Source organism: Malaclemys terrapin, chromosome 8 (genome assembly GCF_027887155.1).
Source record: "Malaclemys terrapin pileata isolate rMalTer1 chromosome 8, rMalTer1.hap1, whole genome shotgun sequence".
Lineage (NCBI taxonomy): Eukaryota > Metazoa > Chordata > Testudines > Emydidae > Malaclemys > Malaclemys terrapin.
In genome coordinates, this window is record NC_071512.1 from 3262078 (window position 1) to 3290023 (window position 27946).

A 27946-nucleotide genomic window follows, 5' to 3' on the forward strand; every position below is an offset into this window, starting at 1 on the left:
GAAATTATCCTACAGCCAGGCTCACTCAGCATTTCTGAAAAGTGTACGGGCTGGTCCTCTGTCAGTTCTGGTACATTCCTGGAGTTTCTAATCAGCCTGAATGGCCCATTCCCTGTTGCTTCGCTGGATCGTGCTACAGCTGTGTATAGGTGAGTGTTTGCTTGCTTTACCAGTGTATAGGAAGCAAGAGGAAGACCAAAGACAGGGTAGGCCCACTGCTTAGTGAAGAGGGAGAAACAGTAACAGGAAACTTGGAAATGGCAGAGATGCTTAATGACTTCTTTGTTTCGGTCTTCACCGAGAAGTCTGAAGGAATGCCTAACATAGTGAATGCTAATGGGAAGGGGGTAGGTTTAGCGGATAAAATAAAAAAAGAACAAGTTAAAAATCACTTAGAAAAGTTAGATGCCTGCAAGTCACCCGGGCCTGATGAAATGCATCCTAGAATACTCAAGGAGCTAATAGAGGAGGTATCTGAGCCTCTAGCTATTATCTTTGGAAAGTCATGGGAGACGGGAGAGATTCCAGAAGACTGGAAAAGGGCAAATATAGTGCCCATCTATAAAAAGGGAACTAAAAACAACCCAGGTAACTACAGACCAGTTAGTTTAACTTCTGTGCCAGGGAAGATAATGGAGCAAGTAATTAAGGAAATCATCTGCCAACACTTGGAAGGTGGTAAGGTGATAGGGAATAGCCAGCATGGATTTGTGAAGAACAAATCATGTCAAACCAATCTGATAGCTTTCTTTGATAGGATAACGAGCCTTGTGGATAAGGGTGAAGCGGTGGATGTGGTATACCTAGACTTTAGTAAGGCATTTGATACGGTCTCGCATGATATTCTTATCGATAAACTAGGCAAATACAAATTAGATGGGGCTACTATAAGGTGGGTGCATAACTGGCTGGATAATCGTACTCAGAGAGTTGTTATTAATGGTTCCCAATCCTGCTGGAAAGGCGTAACGAGTGGGGTACCGCAGGGGTCTGTTTTGGGACCGGCTCTGTTCAATATCTTCATCAACGACTTAGATATTGGCATAGAAAGTACGCTTATTAAGTTTGCGGATGATACCAAACTGGGAGGGATTGCAACTACTTTGGAGGACAGGGTCATAATTCAAAATGATCTGGACAAATTGGAGAAATGGTCTGAGTTAAACAGGATGAAGTTTAACAAAGACAAATGCAAAGTGCTCCACTTAGGAAGGAAAAATCAATTTCACACATACAGAATGGGAAAAGACTGTCTAGGAAGGAGTACGGCAGAAAGGGATCTAGGGGTTATAGTGGACCACAAGCTAAATATGAGTCAACAGTGTGATGCTGTTGCAAACAAAGCAAACATGATTCTGGGATGCATTAACAGGTGTGTTGTGAGCAAGACACGAGAAGTCATTCTTCCGCTCTACTCTGCTCTGGTTAGGCCTCAGCTGGAGTATTGTGTCCAGTTCTGGGCGCCGCATTTTAAAAAAGATGTGGAGAAACTGGAAAGGGTCCAAAGAAGAGCAACAAGAATGATTAAAGGTCTTGAGAACATGACCTATGAAGGAAGGCTGAAAGAATTGGGTTTGTTTAGTTTGGAAAAGAGAAGACTGAGAGGGGACATGATAGCAGTTTTCAGGTATATAAAAGGGTGTCATAAGGAGGAGGGAGAGAACTTGTTCACCTTAGCCTCTAAGGATAGAACCAGAAACAATGGGTTTAAACTGCAGCAAGGGAGGTCTAGATTGGACATTAGGAAAAAGTTCCTAACTGTCAGGGTGGTTAAACACTGGAACAAATTGCCTAGGGAGGTTGTGGAATCTCCGTCTCTGGAGATATTTAAGGGTAGGTTAGATAAATGTCTACTAGGGATGGTCTAGGCAGTATTTGGTCCTGCCATGCGGGCAGGGGACTGGACTCGATGACCTCTCGAGGTCCCTTCCAGTCCTAGAATCTATGAATCTATGAATCTATGAATCTATATCTTCAGAAGACAAAGCGAGATTCATTTTATTTTTGGAAAGTTACAGAGCAAATGGTATTCATTGTTTCTATTTGTATATACACCCCTAGCCACGTATAAGGTTGTAAACATGTACGTGACTCACATTCATTGTTTCTGTATGTGTATATACAGTATATCCCTATACACATATAAGATTGTAAATATATACGTGACCTCTTAGAAGATTGTAAAAAGTGCCAATGCAGAAGAATGTATTAGTTAAACAGTTTATTAATTATTCAGATGTTCTATTTGGTTCCCCTTTATATGCAAAAGTTGTGTGTAGGTTCTGTTGGTTATTAAGATAGCTTTGGATAACTCTAACAACAACACAGAAGTAATTTTTTTTTTTTTTTTTAAATCTAACTTTTCCTGCCTGCCCTGAGCTGAGCTTCCAGCCCCAGGTTTAAATATTATTGGAGTAATGCTTTTATAAAATGAGACAAAGCATGGGATTTGGTAAAGCTCTCTGCCTTGGCTGCATTCTGTTCAGATTAATGTCAACGGTAAAACTCCCAATGGAAGTAAAGTGGGAGGAGAGTTATAGCAACATGGAGCACTTTCAGAAATCCCACCCAAAACGTTGTGGAAGCAGAGAATTAATTATCTTCCATGTAAAATCTGGTGCAGAAGGACTACAAGAGATGCATGTTACAAGGAGAATTAGAAAAACTCGAGAGACTGGGTAGTATACTGGCCACAATTTCCAAACCTGGGTGCCTTGAGTTAGGCTCCTAAATCCATATTTAGGCATCTAGGGGGAATTTTCAGAAGAGCCTATGTGCCTTAAGAGCACAAGTCTAACTTTCAGTCGGCCTTGTGCTCCTAAATCACTTAGTCACTTCTGAAAATTCGGTCCTAGATGCCTAAATATGGACTGAGTAGCCTAACCTTAGTCACCCAGGTTTGGAAATGTTGTCCATGGTGTATAGAACTGTTAAAATGCCAAACAGGATGAAGTAGCCATTCTAATACTTACAGTAACTGCAATATTCTTAAACCACTATCTGAAAACCAGGGAAAGATTGGGATATTGGTAGAAAACAGTGAGAGACAAAAAGAACAGGAGTACTTGTGGCACCTTATTGACTAACAAATTTATTAGAGCATAAGCTTTCGTGGGCATCCGAAGAAGTGGGCTGTAGTCCACGAAAGCTTATGCTCTAATAAATTTGTTAGTCAATAAGGTGCCACAAGTACTCCTGTTCTTCTTTTTGCGGATACAGACTAACACGGCTGCTACTCTGAAACCTGTCATTATGCAAGTGAGAGACAAGAATTGATTTTGCCCCTTCCCCAGTCCCATTGAGATTCAGCAGGCAAGCTAACCTAGCTCCAGGGTATCTGATGCTTTCTGTTGAGCCAGAATCACACTGGGATTGCCACAGCCACAGGGAATCCAAAATATTTCTAACCCATTACCATGTCCATTATTGACCTAACTAGGAGGCCCCTGAGGACCCTTTACCCACTACTCCTTCAGCCTGAAAGAAAGTCAGTTTTTAGGCCTTCATTTGTGGTTGCGTCAGTAGTATCTTTATATGGAAACATAGGGGTCAAAATGACCATTAGTCACTTCTCACCCATCTTAACCTAGCTCAGCATTGTTAAATCTTGGAACTGCCAGGTTTCGACACAACAGAGTGAGAAGTCAAACCATATTTATCCTTTTATCAACTCAGCCCCTGGAGAACCTGGTACTCATGCTATATCTAACTTGCTCTAAGCAAATATGAACAATAGAGCTGGAAGGGAAAAAATCAATATTTTTTCAACAAAAAAAGTAAAGATTTTTTTGCAAAAATTATTCCTTTTTCAACCAGCTCTAACGTACAACCCACACTAGAAACATATGCATTTTTGCATCCCCTTTACTAGCTAGTCTACATAAGAGGAAAAGAGTCTATTACAGTTACCCCCTAATGGAGTTACTCCCTTATATCAAGTAGCAGAGGTGTATGCTTTTAGCACTGGAGGCCACAGGTTCTAACACTGCCGATGACCCAAAAGAGACATTGATAAATATGGTGTGAGCAGCCAATTATGAGCTCAGTTGTGTTTTGACCTTTATATGACTTTAAACATAGGGGGGCAATTCATCAACAATTGCACGGAGTAGACTTACTGGGTAGGCACACTGACCTCCGTGGGACTCATATGAGTAGTTGCTACTTAATGTGAGTATTGGGCCAAGAATCAGCCCCTAATGGAAGTATTTGTGTATAGATATAGCTAGGGGCCTACCAAATTCACAGTCCATTTTGGTCAATTTCACGGTCATAGGATTTTAAAAATAATAAATGTAATGATTTCAGCTATTTAAATCTGAAATGTGACAGTGTTGTAATTGTAGGGGTCCTCACCCAAAAAGGAGTTTGGGGGGGTCACAAGGTTTTTGTAGGGGGAGTTGTGGTACTACTGCCCTTATTTCTGTGCTGCTGCTGGCGACGGTGCTGCCTTCAGAGCTGGGCAGCTGGAGAGCAGTGGCTGCTGGCTGAGAACCCTGTTCTGAAGGCAGAGCCCCCACCAGCAGCAGCGCAGAAGTAAGGATGGCCTGGCATGGCCATCTTCTGCACTGCTGCCTGCAGGGCACTGCCTTCAGAGCTGGGTGTCTGGCCTACAGCCACCGCTTTCCGGCCGCCCAGTTCTGAAGTCAGCACAGAAGTAAGGGTGGCAGTACTGTGACCTCCTAAAATAACCTTGTGATCCACCCCCCCGCAACTCCTTGGAGAAACCCTGGTCTCCCCCAAGAGATCGGTATAGTGCAGGGTAAAAGCACACAAAAGACCAGATTTCATGGAGGGAGACCAGATTTCACGGTCTGTGACGCGTTTTTCATGGCTGTGAATTTGGTAGGGCCCTAGATACAGCCAATAGTGTGATTTTGTTTAACTGAACTAAAGGTACAACTACACTGCCGCTGGGAGGTACTTCCCAGCTCCAGTAGTCTGCTCAAAATAGCCGTGAAGCTGGGGGTAGCATGGGCGGTTGCTCAGGCTACCCTCCTGAATGCATACTAGGGGTTCAGGCGGGTTAGTACTCAGGCTAGGAACAAGGCCAGATGCAGGGCAGGGTGTGGGCTGGAGCAAGGCAAACCCAGAGAGACATGCTCCTCCTTATGGCCCTTGTTGAACACGATGCTAGAAATGACCAGGGACAGAATACAAGGAAGGTAGAAATCATAATTAAAACTTCAGGGGATATGGGGCAGATCATACAGCCTGGAACAGACAGGAGGGGCCAAATCCTCCATTGGCTAATGTCCCCTCAAGTCAATGGAGTTAGGCCAGCAGAGAATTTGCCCCAATATGTGAACTCTTCTTTTTTATTATAGTGCCCTTAGCTAAAAGAACCATCCCGGTTAGCTCTGATTTCAGAATCACACCCACAGCCCTCCAGCCAGGGGTGCTGTGTGGCAGGGAGACAAACCCGGGGCTAAATGAGATGGGTTTGTCTATAAACGCAAAGTGAAGCTGAACACGCTGATAGCCCGAGCCGGCTCTTGCCGTGTCGCTCCAGTGGAGTTACTCCAGGTTTACAGTGGGCTACGTGAGGAGCATCCGGTTCAGTGTGCTTGGTATTCAGGTGAATGCAGTGTCCAGGAAAGGTGCTGGCCCATTTGATAACTGGGGGGGAGAGGAGGGATGTGTGGAGCCAGCTCTACAGAATGAAGACCTACTTTTATTTATTCTCAGAACAGGCACAGCATAAGCAACGGCAGAGCAAGTTTCTAGCACTGGCCTGCCAATGTACCTCAACCCTGAGTGGAGAGACCACCTCTAGACACACCGGGGTGATTTTGGGGCTTACTGCTGAGACAGGCATTTAGATCCAATTGTGACAACATTTGGGGGGTGGGGGGCAGGGCAGGGCAGAGATGGGGATGGAGTGAGACTGCCAAATTCATTTCACACCAGGTCACCAAATAGATGACAACCACTTTCAGACCAATTGGGGCTGGGATTGAAAGGCGAAAGACTTTTTCCTGAGTAACCTGGGTCCCATTTTCTCAGCTTCCCTGTGGAATCTGCGGTGCTCAAGTGCAAGTAAAATCGTCTCCATTCCAATAGACCCACCAATTGGCACCCCACGGGTTTTAAAAGATGGTTGCTGTGTACTCCCTCCTCGGGCATCTCCTTTGCCAGGATGCCTGGAAAAAAATAAATAATAATAATTAATAATAGTACTCTCCACAGCTCAGGAGAGATGGGAGCATTCCTTGTCTTTGTCCCCCGCCCTTCCCTCAGGGTAAGTGAATATTGACCTCCCATCACCTTGTACCTCCTTCTCCTCCCACACTGGAGCCATTGGCTCTGTGTTCCTCACCTTGTTGGTTGAGTAGGGAGCATTCTGGTGGTCATAAGTCTGCTCATCCCACTGCACTGCACAACTGCAGGACAATGAGAGCAAAGACTAATATACTACAAGATGCAGGCCTCTGATCAAGACTGGGAAGGCTGCCATCTTCTTTGCTAATAACACTTGCTTATGTCCTTTCCCAGGGTATCTTAGAAGGTCTCTCAGGCAGGGCTCAGACTGGGATGACCCAAAGGGGTCACTATTCCACTATTAAAACAAAATAACGAATGCAAGGTGCATGGCAGAAAGGCAAGAGGAGTGTTCTCCCCTTCTTACTTAAATATTTACCTGACTGTCCTGTTCTCGGGATACGGTACTGCGTGAGATTGAGGAGCAGGGCTGTGTATCCATGGAGTAAAAAGTCTTGACTTTGCTTTTCCTGCTCTTCCTCCCCAGCACACGGTGTGTCTGACACGACAGTGAGAGCGAAGGTGGGGCAGTCTGTCAGGCTCCCCTGCACCTACAGCGTTAGAGAAACGCATGACCTCCATGTCATGTGCTGGGGCCGGGGGATCTGTCCGTCATCTAAATGCAGCAGTGAAATTGTTCGCACTGATGGGCAGAAGGTGATATCTAAACAGTCTGGCAGATACCAACTCCAGGGTTCTATCACCAAAGGGGATGTGTCTCTGACTATAAGGAATGTGGACCACGAAGACAGAGGGACATACTGCTGTCGCATAGAGATCCCTGGATGGTTCAATGATATCAAACGAAACCTGAATTTGCAGATTTACAGAGGTGAGCAAAACTCTCTTCTCTCTCTGTAGAGAGAAATCCATTCTTCTGCCATTGAGGCTTAGACTATGTACCTTAGAGAGTGGTAGCAAAGTGAAAAGAGTTCCAAAGCCTAGAAAAAAACCTATGTAGAAATGCCCCAATAACAGCTATGTGGGTGACACCAGCCGATCACTATGCTCTCAAAGGAACTCACACAGAAAAATGATAAAAGACAAAAACACCGTATCACCTGTGGGTGACCACTTTCCACAAACAAATTTATTTGGGGATAAGCTTTCATGGGCTAGAACCCACTTCATCAGATGCATGGAGTGGAAAATACAAGAGCAGGTATAAATACATGAAAAGATGTGAATTGCCTTACCAAGTGTAAGGTTAGTCTAACGAGACAAGTCAACTGACAGCAGGATACCAAGGGAGGAAAAATAACTTTTGTAGTGGTAATGAGAATGGCTCATTTCAGACAGTTGACAAGAAGGTGTGAGTAACAGTAGGGGGAAATTAGTATTGGGGAAATTAGGTTTAGGTTTTATAATGACCCAACCACTCCCAATCTTTATTCAGGCCTAATGCGATGGTGTCCAGTTTGCAAATTAATTCCAGTTCTGCAGTTTCACGTTGGAGTCTGTTTTTGAAGTTTTTTTCTAGAAGAATTGCCACTTCTAGGTCTGTTATTGAGTGACCAGGGAGGTTGAAGTGTTCTCTACTGGTTTTTGAATGTTATGATTCCTGATGTCAGATTTGTGTCCATTTATTCTTTTGTGTAGAAACTGTCCGGTTTGGCCAATGTACATGGCAGAGGGGCATTGCTGGCACATGATGGCATATATCACCTTGGTAGATGTGCAGGTGAATGAGCCCCTGATGGTGTGGCTGATGTGGTTAGGTCCTATGATGGTGTCCCTTGAATAGATATGTGGACAGAGTTGACACTGGGGTTTGTTGCAGGGTTTGGTTCTTGGGTTGGTGTTTTTGTTGTGTGGTGTGTAGTTGGTAGTGAGTATTTGCTTCTTGTTGGGGGGCTGTCTGTAAGCGAGGACTGGCCTGTCCCCCAGGGTCTGTGAGAGTGAGGGATCGTCCTTCAGGATAGGTTGTGGATCCTTGATGATGCGCTGAAGAGGTTTTAGTTGGAGGCTGTAGGTGATGGCTTCTTGTCAACTGTCTGAAATGGGCTACTCTCATTACCACTTCAAAAGTTATTTTTCCTCCCTTGGTATCCTGCTGTCAGTTGAATTGTCTCGTTAAATTCACCTCACACTTGGTAAGGCAACTCCCATCTTTTCATGTATTTATACCTGCGCCTGTATTTTCCACTCCATGCATCTGATGAAGTAAGTTCTTGCCCACGAAAGCTTATGCCCAGATAAATTTGTTAGTCTCTAAGGTGCCACAAGGACTCTTTGTTGTTTTTGCTGATACAGACTAACACGGCTGCTACTCTGAAACTTTTCACAAAGAGATCACTCCATATCTGACCTCTCAGTCCTCATCCTCAAAGGAACCTGCACAACACTTCCAAAAGACAAGTCTGGGAGAATAAATTCATAACTACGCTAGACACTAAAAATCATGGTCTTCATAAAGACACTGGATTTATGGCTTATTACAACAATCTGTAACCCACTGACCCCCCTTTTTGTCCTATGACTTCAGAAGTGTTAATGGGGCACTTCATCTTGAATGGTCCCTTAGAGTATGTGCTAACTACTTATGTTAATCTGTTCCACCTTGTATCTAACTGTGACACTCTGAGTGCCTTTCTCAGACCTGACAAAAGAGCTCTGTGTAACTCATGGTCCAATAAAATATATTACTTCACCCTCTTTGTCTCTCTTTATAGAGAAACAGGGGTGTGCTTGGTGACTACTGAACATTCAAGGCCAGTGATCTGTGCTGTGCTCTAAACTATGAGCGGACACGTATAGGCATACAGGAGCGAACAATCTTACCTCATCATGCAAGAGCTGGGTGGGAAACGGATTCTCATCCCATGAATATTTTCAAGAATGAAATTTTTTCTTGTCTTGAATCAGGACAAAAAGTCAAAATCTTGAAAATATTCACAAACCGAAAAATTCACAAACCAAAGAACTGTTCTTTTTTTTCCATTTCAGGTCAATCAAAACATTTTGCTATGCAAATTTTGAAATGTTTCTTTTTGACTTTGACCTTTTAAAACCTTTTTCAATCTAATTAGTCTAAATTTCAAAATGAAGAGTCATTCTGAACTGGAAGATTGGAATTTTTCATTTTGAAAAAAAATCAAAATGTTTCCTTTTGACTCTTTTGAAATGTTCCCTTTTGACTCTTTTGAAATGTTCTTTTCTTAACACTTTTTTTTTTGGGGGGGAGGGAGGTATTTATTTTTTTGAGTCAGGAAATTCATCAAACCCAATCCTGTTTTGTGAACAGTCTTGATTTTCATGAATCAGCATTTTTCGACAAAAAAACTATTACAAAATTCACAGCTGCCTCTAATCATGGGGAGGAACTAGTGAAGTCACAGCACAACTTGGGATAATGGCTGGTCAAACGTTATCTCTCACCATTTTTTTTCTTTTTTGACAGAAAATTGAGGGTTTTTTTTTAACTTAACAAAAATATTCACAGAAAGTGTCTGCTTTCCTTGAAAAAAATTGATTTTTCATCAAAAAACTGAAAATTCCAAACCCAGAAATGTTCGGCTTTAGGGATTTTGGCTGTAAATTTTCAGTTTTTGGATCGTCCATTTTTGGACCCCAAAAAGTCAACGTTGGCCATGCAAAAAAAAAAAGTTTTCCAACCAGCTCTATTTGGGACTCATTTCTTACCTAGTTAACTGGCCTTTTAAAGCACCTGTTCATCAGCCTCTTCTCAGAGTTTTGGCAAATAGATTGTTTAAATTCAGTTATGGTTTGGCTTTGTTTTACTTAAGTTCTTTTGAAGATGTTCTGATCCGTCTTCTCTTTATTTCATTTCAGCACGCACTCCTCCCGCAAAGACAATCACAACTGCCGTCCCAACATCCACTACTCCGCCCCTGATAACCAGTAGTGCACTCCCAACACCCACTGCTCCCCCAACGACAACCACAACTGCCCTCCCAACAACCTTTCCTTCCCCGACAACCATTTTTCAGACAGCTTCTGCGTGCACTGAAGATGATGATTTCATTTTTTTCACAACAGAACACGTTCTCCCTACTGCAGGTATGAAAAACAGATGGCTCTGAGCAACTCTCTCACTATGCCATGGCGAGGTTGGCACAAAAAGGGCAGAAAAACATACCTTAATATGGAGCATTCCTGTTACCCCAGCACACGCTGATGAATTACCTGTTCTTTTATCTATTAAGTGAGGGATGCTTTCAGTCTACTTTGGTGTGTAACTTTTATGTAACTTTGTTTCGTTCTGATGTCTTTTCACTGATACTGGTATAAATTTACAGTAACTCCATCATCTTCAATTCTCTCCTGGAAGGCACTTTAGGAATGAATGTTGTAGGTTTCACTGTGCCCAGAAGTAGTGCTGACTCTTCTGTGTCATATACACTTATCCCTGTTGCATTCATACATCTCTCTCGGTGCTGTCTTCCCTGCTCCACAAGACAAAGTCCAGTTCCACTTCCCTTCCCTTCTGCTCTTTCTTGTTTTCCTCAAGCACCTTTGCAGTGTGAACACCCATGCTACTTAGAGACTTTCCGGAGACTAGATCCTCTTGTTTAGAGGGCCTCTGAGGCTGGTAGTGAGTGATGGGGGGACAACAGATCCACTCTAGTCTTTGTACTAACTTGGGCCCCAATTCAGGAAAACACCCCTGTTGAGGAAGGTTGCTTAAGCACCTGCAGTGGTTGATGAAGTCAATGGGACTCACAAACATACTTAAAATGAAGCACATTCTTCAGGGCATTCCTGCATCAGGACCTTATTATTAATTAGATGGCAGCACTGATAAAGTACTTGCTCTTTCATTCATTTTCTTAATGCTTATGTTGGTCTTGTTTATCTCCAATTTTATCTGTCAGTGACTTCATTTCCCCAGACTGAAGTCTGCACACAATGCTGCTTGCAACCCTTCCCAGTTTTTATCTTGTTTGATACTCATTGTAACATGAACATTTTGGGACAGATTTTCACAAATGGCCTCCAATACTGCACCCATAACTTTGTACCCACAGTTAAAGGCAGGCACAATTCAGTATGCCCACAGCTGAATGCATTTAGATGACTATGCACCAGAATTGCCAGTGAAGTAAGTTAACATAGTTAGGCACCTGAACTGCAGACATAAATGGTGTCTACAAATTTTCACCCACATTTAGCTAGCAGCTCAAAATTGCACCAGCAATTTGGAACACCATGTTTTTTAAAAAATGGTCTTTTTAAGCATCTTATTTTGTCTCCATGACTACAGAATCACCAACTACAGATCTGATCTCCGAGAGGACTGAAAATGTCGATCCTGCTTTCACTACAGAAGGTGTTCTCAGTACAGGTGTGTGTGATAATAATACAGGTGCAGAAGACATTTGATCACTGGGTTCAGAGCTCTGACAAGTCGTCATAACCAGAAGTGTTGGCTGTTCTTGAATGTGTATCAAAGCTTCATTTATAGTTATTTAATCATCTGGAAACAATCTGTATCACGTGTCCCTGTGGATGCTGACTCAGATCAAAATGCTACAGCTGATAAGGAAATCACAGTATGATGAGTGAATCCACATCATGGGCGAGAAAGGGTTAAAGGCCAGTTAGGCACATTCACGCCACTGAGGCAGTAATTAGATCATTACTTGTCAGCCAGAGAGCATGGGACTAAAGGACAATCAGCTGATGAACTCAACAGATACCTGGGCCTTATAGATAGGCTGAGGGAGTTCAGTATGGAGGGAGAACCTGAAGGCTGGCTGGTTCCTGTGAAAACTTGGGCTGGGTGGGCCAGTGCTTGATACCTGAGCCAGGGAAGGTGGGGAAACCCATGGGAAGGGTTGAACAGGTGGCCCAGAGGATAGGTTGATTCTCTGGGACCTTGGACTACACTTGCACATTTTGTTAGTCTGGAAGGGTTTGAACTAGCCGCTTCTCAGCCAGCGGGCTGAGTGACACACAAAGACAGAAGGCCTGCAGGGGGTGCTGGAGATGCAAACCTCTGCAACACCGCATCCTGACACAAGGGGCACTCTTGAGGTGACGACGCACCATTACACACAGTTTCTAGTATCCCAATGGAAATTGGAGGCCAGTAGTTCACTACCGTAGAGTCTCTAATGCATGTCAATCTCTGTCAGGCTGTAACAGTTCCCCACTTCACTAACTGGAACGGGCCTTGTTTGTTCCTGAGTCCTGTCCTGGTCCAAGGTACTGCTTTCTGAGATTTGATCTGACATCAGTTCAAATGTGGCAGCCGCCCTCTTGGCCAGCACACCAGGGACTGAACCAGGGACCTCCAGAACTAAAGGCATGAGTTGCTACAGCCTGAGTTAAAGAGCCAAGCCTCTGTAAGTGGGAGCTGCCACAGCTTGCGTGGATCGGCCCCAGGGGCAACCTGTACCACACACTCACCAGCGGGTTATGCAGGCTCATGAAGCATCTTACCCAGAGCCCATTGAAGTCAAAGAAAAACACCCATTGACACTGGATCTAGCACAGAACATTCAGTGGCACACAGTAGGTAGGCAACACCAGTCCCCTCCTATCTAAAAAAAGAAGAACAGGAGTACTTGTGGCACCTTAGAGACTAACAAATTTATTAGAGCATAAGCTTTCGTGGACTACAGCCCACTTCTTCGGATGCATATAGAATGGAACATATAATGAGGAGATATATATACACACATACAGAGAGCATAAACAGGTGGGAGTTGTCTTACTAACTCTGAGAGGCCAATTAATTAAGAGAAAAAAAAAAAAAAAAAAAACTTTTGAAGTGATAATCAAGCTAGCCGAGTACAGACAGTGTGATAAGAAGTGTGAGAGTACTTACAAGGGGAGATAGTCAACGTTTGTAATGGCTCAGCCATTCCCAGTCCTTATTCAAACCGGAGTTGATTGTGTCTAGTTTGCATATCAATTCTAGCTCTGCAGTCTCTCTTTGGAGTCTGTTTTTGAAGTTTTTCTGTTGTAATATAGCCACCCGCAGGTCTGTCACTGAATGACCAGACAGGTTAAAGTGTTCTCCCACTGGTTTTTGAGTATTTTGATTCCTGATGTCAGATTTGTGTCCATTAATTCTTTTGCGTAGAGACTGTCCGGTTTGGCCAATGTACATGGCAGAGGGGCATTGCTGGCACATGATGGCATAGATCACATTGGTAGATGTGCAGGTGAACGAGCCCCTGATGGTATGGCTGATGTGATTAGGTCCTATGATGATGTCACTTGAATAGATATGTGGACAGAGTTGGCATCGGGGTTTGTTACAAGGATAGGTTCCTGGGTTAGTGGTTTTGTTCAGTGATGTGTGGTTGCTGGTGAGTATTTGCTTTAGGTTGGGGGGTTGTCTGTAAGCGAGGACAGGTCTGTCTCCCAAGATCTGTGAGAGTAAAGGATCATCTTTCAGGATAGGTTGTAGATCTCTGATGATGCGCTGGAGAGGTTTTAGTTGGGGGCTGAAGGTGACAGCTAGTGGTGTTCTGTTATTTTCTTTGTTGGGCCTGTCTTGTAGGAGGTGACTTCTGGGTACTCGTCTGGCTCTGTCAATCTGTTTTTTCACTTCAGCAGGTGGGTATTGTAGTTTTAAGAATGCTTGATAGAGATCTTGTAGGTGCTTGTCTCTATCCGAGGGATTGGAGCAAATGCGGTTATATCTTAGAGCTTGGCTGTAGACAATGGATCGTGTGGTGTGTCCTGGATGGAAGCTGGAGGCATGTAGGTAAGTGTAGCGGTCAGTAGGTTTCCAGTATAGGGTGGTATTGATGTGACCATCGCTTATTAGCACAGTAGTGTACAGGAAATGGACCGCTTGTGTGGATTGATCTAGGCTGAGGTTGATGGTGGGATGGAAATTATTGAAATCATGGTGAAATTCCTCAAGGGCTTCTTTTCCATGGGTCCAGATGATGAAGATGTCATCAATGTAGCGCAAGTAGAGTAGGGGCGTTAGGGGACGAGAGCTAAGGAAGCGTTGTTCTAAGTCAGCCATAAAAATGTTGGCATATTGTGGGGCCATGCGGGTACCCATAGCAGTGCCGCTGACTTGAAGGTATATATTGTCCCCAAATGTGAAATTTATTTAAATTATTTAACTATCTAAATTATTTAACTCCTTGTGATTACGGAAAGCAGCAGGGAATTACAACAACCCTCGAATAATGTCACCTCCAGTCCTCCTTCAAGGTAGAAATAATTGGGATGCAAAATAGATCCTTTGTCTCATAATTAAACAAACGAGGCCATGTTAGGTTTGACCACGCTGGATGCTTCCTTCACCCGGCCAATCATACTTCAACACTCTCACTGCTACGTTTGTTTGCATATGAGCTCATTACTTTCTCATGAGGCACCATCAACTCTTTCCTCTACTGCAAATAATAATATAGAGGCTGCGATTTCAGTCCTACAAAACCATAGTTTCGCAGTTAAACTGATTTGAAACAAATGATGAAAGAAATTCAAACACTGGATTTTTTTTTCACAGAACAGTTAAAATTCACAAGCTGCCAGAAAGGTCAAATTAGAAGAGTGACACTTAGAAAAGTGACCTGTGTTTTTTTTCCCCAATGTCAATAGCCCACTTGTGGAAATGTCAGCAAATAAGGGCTTAAAAAAGAGGAAATCTGACCTTGGGAAAGCCATTGCTAGCGCCATACTGTCTCCCAAGGGCCCCAAGAACAACAGATCTGAGAAATTCTCTTGGTTCATTCACTTCTTGTAGGCACATTTTGCTTTCCTGTTTTTTCAGACACAGCTGATGCCTGAGGAGAACATGGGCTTTCTAAAAACACTGTCTCACTTTTTGAGGGAAACATTTGTTCCGGCCTTGTAGCTCCCTCCCTGATTAAGACACAAGTGAACAGGAGTTTGCTGGCCCTTGTGGATATTCATTCAAGTCTCATAGCCCGTTAGCCCCCATTGGCAGGCTTTGTTTGGGAAAGGCTAAGAACTTGAGCAGCAGGAGGTATTGCAAATCAGGACTGAGTAGCGATGGATAGAGCTGTGTGGGAGCAGCTTACCCACAAAGTCAGCCCACACAGTTCCTAGCATCACACTGAGCTTTTAGCCCCTCGTTCTTTCAGCATCCGAAATGGAGGCAAAGCACCATAGGTGCGTTCTGCATAGCCTTTGCTAGTAGGACCCTCAAGGTTCAGAGGTAGCAGGGTGAGGGGATGAGGTGTTTGAATCTAACTCTGATCTGAATTTTGTGGCTAGACTGAAATCCAGGGCTGGCTCCATATTCAGCTCTACCTTTCGCACTTTGGGCCCAGGCCTACATCCTGTACCTTCCACGTTCCTTCCTTATGCGCCATCAGCTGGGCATTGCTCTGCAGGGATGTTACTGGAGTACAAAACATCATTTTTAAGCTGACCGATGAAACATTTATTAGGTTACTTGGGGGAACCACTGAATGATATCTTCTCCCATGCTGTAGCCTAAAGTGATTTATTTGATCCAGTGCAAAGAACATGTGAAAATGCTTACTCTGTAAGTGGTAACCCGTGTTCTGAATGGTCTGCAAAGCACCTTGCTGGAGTAGAAAAACATAGTAAAACATTGCAGCTTAAACTCCATAATCAGATCACTCGGTGTATGTCTGCACTGCAATAAAAACCAGTGGCGCCAAGTTTCAGAGCCCAGGTCAGTCTACACGGCTATTTTTAGCCCCTCAGCCTGAGTCCTGCCAGCCCAAGTCAGTTGACCTTGGCTCTGAGATGCAATGCTATGGATCTTTTCACACAGTGTAGACCTACCCTCTGTCTGTTTCCTTCTGCATTCCATGTCTGAGAAAGGCAGCCACAGGACTGATGAAATCACGTGTTGCCGTCCTTCCTCTTCTGAGCTTCTGCATTCCCAAGCAATGTTTACTCGAGGAACTGATTTTAGCTTGTTGTCTTCTTCTGCTTTGTTTCAGTGACTGCAGTTGCCACTGTCCAAACATCTACTGTGAGGCCTGATCATGTTCACACATCCACAGACAATCCATTTGCTACAGGTAGAGAGAATGTCGCCATGTTTACATGCTAGTGCCTTCCAGGGAATGAGCCAAATTATCCTGTAAGGTGGCTAGATTTGATCTGGGTGTGGTCTGCTCTAGGGGGAATCAGTGGCTGAAAATAATACATTGTGGAAAGTGACTTGACAGTATTTGGACCTCTTTGTTACAGTGGCTCTGACTTCAGTATGCTACTCATGCATACTGATTAAATGTAGCACAGCTTATTTCAGCAAAATAACAGGACAGGCCTACTGTATTGTGAAAGCTCTGAAAACTGGGGTGAACCCCAGGAGTCCTGGGACTCTGTTAGAAGTTTCTGTTTATTTTAATTCCAGGGGCAGTTCCCCCAGTTATGGTCCAGACAGTCTCTGAGGCGAGTGAAGTGAATGCTGTTTCTGATGCTACATTTCCCTTGACACCTGCGGGAGACTCGGTGAAAGAGGAACTCAGTGAAGGTCTGGAGAGTATAATTAATTTTTATATTTGCCGTAGCCTTGTAGGTGTCTATGGGTTTGCGGAGGACAGTGGAGTTGTCAGTGGAGATTAATTAAGTGGGATGGACAGGCAGTTTAGGAAGAAAGCTGAGAAGTTCCGTTTTTTTATATTATCCTGCACAAACAATAGAGAACAGGGACATAAGGAGAGGCCCCTCCTCTCAGGTGTACGTGCAGGGTAACTCCACTGAAAGCTATCTGACTGAGAGCCGAATATGACCCATGGAATTCAAATCTTTCTACTGCCCTTAGGAAAAGTACACTGCTTTATTCCTCATAAGGACAGCCTGTGGTTGGGGCAGGAAATCCAATATAGATGCATGGCCCGTACCATCTTCTGGTTAAATAGTTCATCTCTGCACTCCACAGCCTAATCTGTGGAGCACAGCACGGTTCTGCAGGTGGTTGCTGAGCAGTTCAGAGGCACATTTATTCTGTCTATGTTATTGTTGCAGTTTTAAATTCACAAGCCATTCATTTAGGGCAAAGGCCTGATTGCACTGAAGTCGATGGCAAGCCCCTCCCCGCCACGACTCCAGCGAAGCATTGTTTGTCCCTGAGTGTATTGCTACATCCTGTAGAAAGGAGAAGTGGGATTGTTGCTTCTGTAGGCTGTGCATTGCCCACACACCAGGGGCCTTTTGCACCCCCCCCCCATGCCCACCTCCACAAGTTACCTGTGTGCCACACTCCCATCCCTCTCTATTTCAGGGACTCTCTGCACCCCCTGTCCCTCATGCCAAGGGCTATATGTACCCTCCATTTCCCCCTCCCCCCATACCATAATCCCCATCCTCCCTCCCATGCCAGGGGCTCCGTGTGCCCCCACTCCCCTCTTCGCTCGGCCAGTACAGTAATCTCTTATTTCATACCACAAGGCTATTCCTAACTTAAGTATGGGGCCTTAATTAGTGCCTGTCCAATATTTAGAGACTCAATCTGATAGCTAATTTGGATCTCTCTGTTTTAGTGAACACCCATAATGCCCGCTCTTTGAATTGTCTCGTTGGTGTTATGAAAATGGAATATTTGAATTAATTCTAGGTTTTGGTGGCACATTTTGTATTTTTTTTAAACATCCATTTTGTTTCAGTGACCACATTTTTTCCACCTGCTAGTCACAAGGATTGAATAAAAGTGCATCTATTTCTTATATACCTAAAAAAAGATTGCTCTGTGGGTAGGGAGAACATTATTGACATTAAATACAATGATCCAAGCCATTCTCATGACCACTACTGGTATTTATCACGTAGCAGGACTGCTGGATTGAGACCTGCAGTATTCTGCCTACTGGGGTACTATGTCTCCTGATGGTTCTCATTTACTTTAGCAGGTCCTTGGATAATTGGTCCTTTGCTGAAGGCATGTTTTGTTAGAGCAGCCTCTTTAGTATAGCTAAGGAGGAATGTATGCCAGAAATCAGATGATTATTGCTTTTTGATCGGGATGGGAATCCAGCACAGATGGCCCTGACCCAACGCAGGAGGAAATGCAGTCAATGTGTTATTGTGTTGAGTACATTATTTTACAAAAGGGCTGCCCTGCTGATGTTCTAGCTGGAACTCTAAATGGAACAGTGTGGTATCAAGAGCAATCACAGAGCCTGAACCAGCAAACAACACACCACTGTTTAAATGAGTCACACTCTCACACACCCATTCAAAGGAATTATGACTTACTTCTCCCAAGAACAGAGTGAAGTAGAGGTAAGTGACAAAACACGGAAGAGCAGCTGAATGATATCGAATACAAAACGAGAGGCCAATTTTTGCCGCTGGCTTTAATTCCATTTATCATGCCATTGCATTAGGTCCTTTGTGAACAGATGTGTTCAACGCAATACATTGGTTAAAAGCAAACTGCCCTTTAAGCGTGGTATAAGTTAAGGTTAGTACATTGGTAGTGAAATCTTGGAGTGAAAGCGAGGATTGAAATTGATCTCTCTGTCTAAACAAACATTTCAAATTCTGTGGGCTAAATGCTCAAACCTAGCCAGCTGACCTGCGTGCACAAATCCAATATCCCCACCTAACTGAGCACCTAAATTCCCGCGTAAACTGGCGAACTCTACATTTGCATGTGTAATTTAGGAGGCCAGTTTGGCAAACTGCTCCCTACTGTTTTAATGACAAGCATCACACATCATTTCATTCATTGTTGTATATTCCTGCAAAAGCAGCACCTGGAGGAATGTGCTTCTGGAATTAATGAACTCCAAGATGGTGGAACGCAGTAGCCTGAAGTTGGATCAGAAGAATGCTAGACGCAGGCCCCAACTGATAAAACCTTCTGTATTAGGAGGGGCCCAGTCTGGAAGCAGTGGAGTTGTAAGTCAAGTCAGAATCGGGTCCCTTTTTATTAGCTACCTTTCCACTGCTCCACTCACCAGTCTTTTTAAAAATTTTATTTTTGTTTCATTCAAGATAAATACAAAGGGAAACAGTTCGAGGGGGAGCAAAGAGGACAGAATATTATATCAGAAGTACAAGGAAAACTGTTGTCCACAATGGGGGATTTAATATACATAAAAACACAGCTTCATTTTTTAATATAACAAATTTAATTATATTCAGCACAGTAATTAAATTCTAAAGAACAAACGTTCCCTCACATCCATCTAAATCGTCATTATAAATTGAAATACGGATGATATCTTGTTCACCACATTGATTGGCTTGAGTCTAGAATGGTAGTCAGTTAAGTTACCATTTAGTGAAGTCCCACGCTCAAACACTTACCACACATGTGGTCTTAGGAAGCCTTTTTCTATGTACGGGTGAATGTGCATGTGACTCATTCAGGCATCAGCATGTTTTTGCCAGTATAGATCATGTGGTTACTTTTTATATCACACATTTGCCTTCTGAGCATGATCTGTAATGTCACGGCAGCAGTCTGTTAGAATATTAACACGCCCAACCCAGTAACGCATTGAGTTCAGTGGGCTGCCCTTTAATCACAAGAGTCCCGATCCTGTGAGGCATTTAAGTGAGGAGCTTACTGCTCTCAACTCTAAGACGTCAGTACCTTGCAGAACTGGGTCCATTATAAACAAAGGCCAGTCCATTGCTAGCACTATATCACCAGGGCGTGATTTAAAGTTCACTGTGAACATGGTTTAAATAAGAAATGAGCAAACAAAGCTTTGCAGAGCATTGCACTTTGTGATGCAATAGAAATTCACTGTGTTGGGACCACAGTTTCCTTATTTTACAAGCTAAAGAAACTACATAAAAACAGCCATATTGGGTCAGACAAATGGTCCATCTAAACTAGAATCCTATTTTCTGACAGTGGCCAGTGCCAGACGCTTCTGGGGGAATAAATAGAACAGGGTAATTATCAAGTGATCCATCCCCTGTTGTCCAGTCCCGGCTTCTGGCAGTCAGAGGTTTAGGGACACTCAGAGCATGAGGTTGCGTCCCTGACCATGTTGGCTAATAGCCATTGGGGGAACTTATCTAATTTTTTCCACCCAGTTATAGGTTTGGCCTTCACAACGTCCCCTGGCAATGCGTTTCACAGGCTGATTGTGTGTTGTGTGAAGAAGTACTTCCTTTTGTTTTCTTTTAAACCTGTTGCCTGTTAACTTCATGGGGTGACCCCTGGTTCTTGTGTTATGTGCAGGGTAAATAATACTTCCTTATTCCCTTTCTCCCCACCCGTCATGATTGATAGACCTCTGTCCTATTCCCCCTCATTTGTCTCTTTTTTAAGCTGAACAGTCCCAGACTTTATTTAATCTCTGCTCATATGAAAGCTATTCCATGCCCTTAATCATTTGTATTGCCCTTTTCTGTACCTTTTCCATTTCTAGTATGGGGTGACCAGAACTGCACCCAGTATTCCAGGTGTGGGGTACCATGGATTTATATAGAGGCATTATGATATTTTCTCTCTTATTATCTCTCCCTGTCTGAATGGTTCTTAACATTGTTCGCTTTTTACATTTTACAGCAGTTTGCACTTTCATGTTAGGCCCTCTTAACATTGCTTAACGTTGTTTGGTTAGATGTTGCTTAAGAGCAAGGGAGGAAAGCCCGCCCAGTGCTTAGGGTACTCACTTATGACTCAGGAATTCAGGGTTCAATTCCCTACTCCACCAAAAACTTCTGTGGGATCTTGGGCAAGTCACTTAGTCTGCCCGTGCCTCAGTTTTACAGATGGGGGTAATACCTCATCCCTATGTCACAGGGCTTTTGTAAGCATAAATGCATTAAAGATTGTGAGATGCTCCGATACCCCAGTAATGAAAACCATATAGACACTCAGATAGACAGATCAAGCTGCAATATAATTGCAGGGGCATTTGTGGGAAAACACCGGACACTACAGATTTTTCCTGTGATATTTTAAATCGTATCAGCATCTTCAAGTTACCGTGGTAACACATAATTCTAATAGAAATTAAAATGAATGGTCTTAGCCCTTATTCACCACATCTGATTTACTGGCATGCTCATCGGAGTGAAAATTTCGTCACAGGAAGGTAAGTTTCTTTCTGCTGTTCTTCACTGTTAGTTCTTGTGACTTCACCCTTTCCTGATGAATATTGACACATTTCCTGATAAATATTTGCCATTCCTAAGCTACGAATGAGATTCATCCTACAATTTAAAGCTTCTTTTTTATTTGGGGCCAGATTCTGACATGCTTACTGACAGTGAATAAGACCTTCACAAATTTGACTTCATATAGTTAGGTTCTGTTCGACAAGGGTATCAGACTTCGGCCCATACTCATTTTATTCTCTGCTTTTTCTGTTGTCAGAGACTTCAAAAGATTCAAAACTCCAGTCGGAGGAAAGTGTAGATAATCCAGCACAGGTAAAAACTATTCTAAGTCTGAGAAGCAGAGCTGGGCAAAAATTTTCATGCAAACAGTTTTTCCACCAAAAAAATGCAAATTTGGTTTGACTGAAACCTTTTGTGAATTTAGGTCACATTTGATGAAGTGTTTGAGCTGAAAAAAAAAGTTTAAAATCTATTTTTTGGAAATGTCAAAAACATTTTGCCTTTAGTTTCAGAAAGACATATTGTGCCAGAATGTAAAAAACTGAAAGTTTTAAAACGCTGGAAAACAAAACAAAACCTTCCAAAATGTATTTTGAGTTGAACAAAATTATTGCTTTGATTGTTATTTTTCAGCTCAACCACAGAACTCAAAAATCTGCTATTAGCCCAGCCCTGCTCAGAAATGTCTGATTAGCTAACAGCCTGCCTGACCTGTCAGTCTTTTAAATAGTGTTTTATGTTAAGTTCACACTGCCTGCAAAGTAGCATGGTAGGTGGTTTAAAATTGTTACATGGGAACATAGGAATTCCCAGACTGGCTCAGACCTATGGTCCATCTCGTCCAGTATGCTGTCTTTGACAGTGACCAGAACCAAATGGTTCAAAGGAAGGTGCAAGAAACATTGGCTGATGTGTTGTGCCATTTTTCATGTCACCTACCTTTTGTCCTCTACTGTTCCACACAGCAGCCTTTCGGCTAGTTTGTCCTTACAGATCAGTTGTGTGTGGATGACCTGTACAAGCTGATCTGACATGAAAGGGGAGAGGGCTAGAGTGTGTGTCATGTTGAGTCTGACCAACTGCAACACACAGATTTTTATAAGATCAGATTCCAATGGCTGTGTGAGTGGCAAGGAAAAGTTCCTATGCCTCCCCGGTCTCGCACCCCAGAACTGTTCCAGACAGGGCCGGCTCCAGGCACCAGCGCAGGAAGCAGGTGCTTGGGGCGGCCAATGGAAAGGGACGGCACGTCCGGGTCTTTGGTGGCAATTCGGCAGCGGGTCCCTCAGTCCCTCTTGGAGGGAAGGACTGGCTGCCGAATTGCCGATCGCGGCTTTATTTATTTATTTATTTCTGCCGCTGCTTGGGGCGGCAAAAAAGCTGGAGCCGGCCCTGGTTCCAGATGTGCTGGGCACCATGATTCTTTGCTGCCTCCCCTCTGTTCCAGAATTAAATTTTTCTCACTGTATAAAATATTCATGTACTTTGCAGATAAAATTCCTCAGATTCAAACCATTCTGTCTGCTTCCATGGGAACAGGGCAGTGTTTGAAAGGGACAAATACCAGGTAACCCATCTTTGAGGTTCAGCCAGTGGTGTTCACTGATGGCTTTGTGCTACAACCTGTGAATCGGACTTTTTCCCTTCTTGGCTAGTGAAGTCTAAAAATCTATAGTTGGTTAAGGTAATATCTTTTATGGGACCAACTTCTGTTGATGAGAGAGACAAGCTTTCGAGCTACACAGATCTGTACCTTTCCCAGACTTGAAGAAACGCTCTATGTAGCTCGAAAGCTCGTGTCTCTCACTAACAGAAGTTGGTTCCATAAAAAATATTACCTCACCCACCTTGTCTAGCTAATATCCTGGTACCGACATGGCTAAAGCAACACTGCATATTGTTGGTTGGGAGAGACAACCATTTCATAATGGGGGCCAGGATCTGGCCCTATGGGTTCAGATAAACTGAGGCCTAGTTTGGGTTTGGGGTCTGCTTAACCAAACCCACCCAAGGAGATTTTGCAAAAGCAACCTGTAGTTTTGCCAAATCTCCAACTTATGCAAAACAAAAATAAGCTTGGAATTACCACAATACACACTCCAACTACCTTTCAAAACATACCACAAAGTTGCACGTAGAATTCCTGATTTTTCTTCAGTATTCATGAGGAAGGCTCAGAAAATCCATCCTGAAATTTACGTTGCAAACTCCTGCTGATTGCAGACATTTCAGAGTACTTATTGGTTAGATCAACCAGACCTCAATTAAACTTACCAGAGAAAAATCATAGTTTAAAAGTCTTTTCTGCTTTCTTCCACCCCATTAGCACCTACAGAATGAAATTCCAACAGTAATCATCAGTGTGGTAGTGACGGTCATTCTTCTCTTCACATTCTTGCTGGTAGTGTTATTGACATGTAAGTATTTGAGGGTAGGTGTCCATCTTAATGCTCTGCATTGGCTGCTGGTCTGATGTGGATCTCTTTTGCATCTTTCTGTCCTCCAAATATTGAATTGAAATATTGAATTGCTGACACAAGGCAGATGTGAACTATACATTATATCTTGCTGTTCATTGTCTGAGTGCTTTTGATTCTTGCTGCCTGCAAATATGTGAAAACAATTTGTTCTTATTTAGTGAAAACTGGGCAAAAAGTGGGGTCTGGTCATAAGCAACCCACTATGGAGAAGGAACTCGATTCTAACCTCATGCTAGTTTTACACGGATGTAACACCACTGACGTTAAAGAGGAGAATCAGGTTGAAGGTATTTTGGAGATGCATAACGGAAGGCTGATGTTGAATTGCAAATCCAGACACAGGGAAACGGATGCTTAAAAACTTAAGCTTAATACATAAGTAACAGCACTACAAAACTACAGAATTTGTTCTTGGAAGCAGTTCGATATATAGATATGTACAATGGGCAAATTGTGCTCTCCGTTACAGTGGTTTAAATCTGGAGTGACTCAATTGAAACAGAGTTTGGTGGCTATACAGAGCCTGTTTCTCCCAGTGGTGTTAATGGAGTAACACCCATGTAATGGAAAAGCAATGTGAAAAGAGAATGAGGCTCACAGTACTTATTGCTTATCAAAAGGATGATCTCTCGTGCAAGAGGCTAGGGGAATTAACCTTATCACGGTGTTACCTTGATTCCACGAGTGAGGAGAATCCTGATGAATTGGCAGCCAGTAAAACCAGCACTGGTGACGTTTTTCTGTACAAGTGCAATGAACCTATTTCACTCCAGAACATTACTGCTTACACACGTATCCATGTGCGTTGACTTTTAAACACTTCAGTGTACTTTATTCCCCTGGAGATCATGTCCCCCTGTTCGTTTGGTGGAGGTTTGCTTTCCTGACAGGCAGGACGGGAAGAGTTTAGGAGGAATTCACTGCCGGCCGTGATGTGGTAGGAAGAAACCTCTAAGAAGCCAAAGCCCGTTCATCACACATGCATGTAACTGGCTTGATTCTGATCTGACTGACACAGGTTTAGCACTTGTGAAAATACATTGAGTTTACTGGAATTACTCCCGACACAGGCCGGTATAACTGCGGGTACGTCTACACAGCAAAAAATCCAGCAGCACCGAGTCTCAAAGCTTGGGGTAAACTGACTTAGGCTCACGCTGTGGGACTAAAAACAGCAGTGTAGATGTTCAGGCTGGGGCTGGATCCAGGCTTTTTTCCTTGTCAGATTCTAATTAGCACTGCTTTGTTTCTAGATAAACGCTCGAGGAAGTATCAACTGCATATGATAAAAAGGTAATCTGTTTTGTCATTTCCCAAGAAAGGGTCCAAGCTTGATCCTACTGAAGGCAATATGGGATTTGCCATTGATTGCAATGGGAGCAGGACAGATTGCACATGCTGTGTTAGAACACTGACCTCCAGACCACTTTACTCCAGACAATCCAGCATTGCTGCTTATAAATTGCACATAATGGAGTAACAAATAGACAGCCAGAACACTGAAGAACTGCTAATGGTGGTGCTTGATGTCATGTAGTGACTTCAGTTCAGTGAACTAAATAACCCACTTCAGGATTTGATCGAACACCTTGAGGAAATGGCACATAAGGACCTGACTGACCTGCTACATGGGTGTAAATCAGGAATAATCCCTTTGGTATTACACTGGGGTAAACAAGAGAGAAGAGAATCTGGTGTGCACAACCGGCCTGGTTCTCCTCTGACTTGCACAACTTTTACACTAGTATAACTCCAGCTACTTCAATGGGGTGAGTTATGATTTACACCAGAGCAAGTGAAGGCAGAATCTGGCCCATTATTGTGCCCAACCAGGAAAACAGTTTCTTCTGCTGACACATGACAACATAAGAGTTTCATGTTCAGTCCACAGTGAAGAGGAGTTCATGCCAAAGAGGCAAAAGAAGATACTATGCGTGATGAAGGTCTCAATAGAGGAGTGAGGCAACTCTAATTCTTTCTTCGTAACAGGGGTTTATCTCACAGCTACTTTACAGTTTAGCATCCTCTTTGGATCCCATTGACACAAATTCCTTTCTATGCATTTTAGGAGTTGAGATTTCTGATCGTTTCACCATACTCTGAAATGTTTTGTTGCTTAGTCAGAATAGAGGATGGTCTGTAAACAATTTGACCATTGGCACATCAAGTGCAGATGTTTACCAGTAGTCAGTAGCTGAATTTTCAGTGGAAGACGGCCCCCAGCCATCCGCCTTATCATGCACATGACCAATTCTACTGTGCTGAACATGGGAGAAGGGGAAATTCTTTTCTGATCCCCTATGGAGATCAGTTTACACCTACAAGCCTGAGACTTGAAGCCCTCTCTTAACCTGTACTTTAATGTGGGGGGAGGGATAGCTCAGTGGTTTGAGCATTGGTCTGCTAAACTCAGCGTTGTGAGTTTAATTCTTCAGGGGACCACTTAGAGATCTGGGGCAAAATCAGTACTTGGTCCTGCTAGTGAAGGCAGGGGGCTGGACTCGATGACTTTTCAAGGTCCCTTCCAGTTCTAGGAGATAGGATATCTCCATTAATTTTTTTTTTAATGGAAATGGTCCAGCAGGTGTAGATCGGCATTACTCCATTAATGACAATGCAGAGATGCCAATTTACATTAGCTGAAGATCTGGCCCAATGGTTTTCTTTTCCCCAAACTTCAATAGGAATTTGCCAAGGCAAAGATTAAGTTAGGATCTCAGGATTTGGCCCACCATGATGGGCCCATGTATTTGTTTGCTACCCCAATAATAATCTGCACTTCTTGTTACAGCTCAGACTTATCTGGAGAACAAATTCCCAACGGAGTAGAAGAAGAGAATACCCTTTTGACAATGCAGCAGATACCTGACGGCCATTCAGTATCACAGGGAACATGTCACGATCCTGTGGAATCCAGCATCTAAAAGAGGCTCTTTCATGCTAGGCTGGAAAATAAGGATTAATTCCTTGCTAACCCTGGAAATAATGATGGGTACAAACCAAAACCCAGATCCAAACACCTGAACTGTGGGGACTGTAAAACCTAGAAGCAGATTTTACTCAAAGGTTTTTAGGCACCTAACTTCCAGGGGATCCCCTGAGGATCTGGGCCTTTTCCTCTTGAGCCATCTTTAAAACTGCTGGAAAAAGTGGCCTCTATTAGAAGATATTTTACCCATTGCTTGCATCTCAGAATTCTTAATCTCTTAAACCCCAACCAGGGCCGGCTCCAGGCACCAGCCCACCAAGCATGTGCGTGGGGCGGCGCCTGGAGGGGGGCGGAGCAGCGGGGCGCTCTGGCCCAAGAGCGGGGCCGCGCCGGGGAGAGCGGAGCAGCAGTGGGCTCGCCACCCTCCCCCCGGTGCTCCGGCCGGTCGGGGAGAGCAGAGAGCCGCGGCGGACTCGCCGCCCTCCCCCTGGCGCTCTGGCCGGTCGGGGAGAGCGGAGAGCCCTGGCTGGGTTCGCTGCCCTCCCCCCAATGCTCTGGCCGCCGGGGAGAGCGGAGAGCCCCGGCCGGGCTCGCCGCCCTGCTCCCGGCGCTCTGGCTGCCGGGGAGAGCGGAGAGCCCCAGACGGGCTCTCCGCCCTCCTCCCGGCGCTCTGGCCGCTGGGGGCTCTCCGCCCTCCCCCCGGCGTTCTGGCCGCCGGGAGCTCTCCGCCCTCCCCCCGGCATTCTGGCCGCTGGGAGGAGGGTGGAGAGCCCCAGCTGGGCTCTCCGCCCTGCTCCCAGCGCTCTGGCCACCGGGGAGAGCGGAGCCGTGGCGGGCTCACCCCCCTGCCCCCGGCGCTCCGGCCGGTCAGGGATTGCGGGCCCACGGCCGGGCTCGGCGCCCTCCCCTGCCGCGCTGGGGGAAGGGGGGGCGGCAGGTGGCTTTTTTGCCTAGGGCGGCAAAAAAGCCAGAGCCGGCCCTGACCCCAACCCTGGAACTGCTTGCTTATGAGTAACTTCAAAGCACATGAGTAATCTTGCTGAAGTCAACTGGACTACACATATGCTTAGGATCTGAGCCGTATTTACTAATAACAGCAGGGGTGCTGGAACAATTTGTATAGTGGGGGTGCTGAGAGCCATTGAACCAAACTCTAAACCCTCTATGTGATGGAAACCACTTGAAGTCAGGGGGTGCTGTATTACTGCTGGAATAGAGTTTACCGTTCTCTATATTCTCCTAACCTGACTGCCTGAATACATGCTGTGGTGTGAACAATAATAAAGAGAAGAACTAACCTGGA

At 44.2% G+C, this 27946-nt stretch overlaps 1 protein-coding gene across 1 annotated transcript; it reads left to right on the forward strand.

The window, feature by feature from the left end:
* Positions 1-22: 22 nt before the first annotated feature.
* On the forward strand, positions 23-27946 carry LOC128841483 (T-cell immunoglobulin and mucin domain-containing protein 4-like). The gene is made up of 8 exons (XM_054036516.1): positions 23-149; positions 6749-7093; positions 10054-10281; positions 11486-11566; positions 21491-21546; positions 23561-23651; positions 24968-25007; positions 26506-27946. The coding sequence occupies exons 1-8, from the start codon at positions 101-103 to the stop codon at positions 26636-26638; spliced, it is 1023 nt and encodes a 340-aa protein (XP_053892491.1). The 5' UTR covers positions 23-100; the 3' UTR covers positions 26639-27946.

Bases quoted from the DNA above. Each gene is read 5' to 3' on its own strand.
- LOC128841483 (XM_054036516.1), top strand. From the start codon at position 101: ATGGCCCATTCCCTGTTGCTTCGCTGGATCGTGCTACAGCTGTGTATA. The intron at 150-6,748 runs GTGAGTGTTTGC...CTTCCTCCCCAG, and splicing joins CGTGCTACAGCTGTGTATAG to CACACGGTGTGTCTGACACG. The intron at 21,547-23,560 runs GTAAAAACTATT...CCACCCCATTAG, and splicing joins GTGTAGATAATCCAGCACAG to CACCTACAGAATGAAATTCC.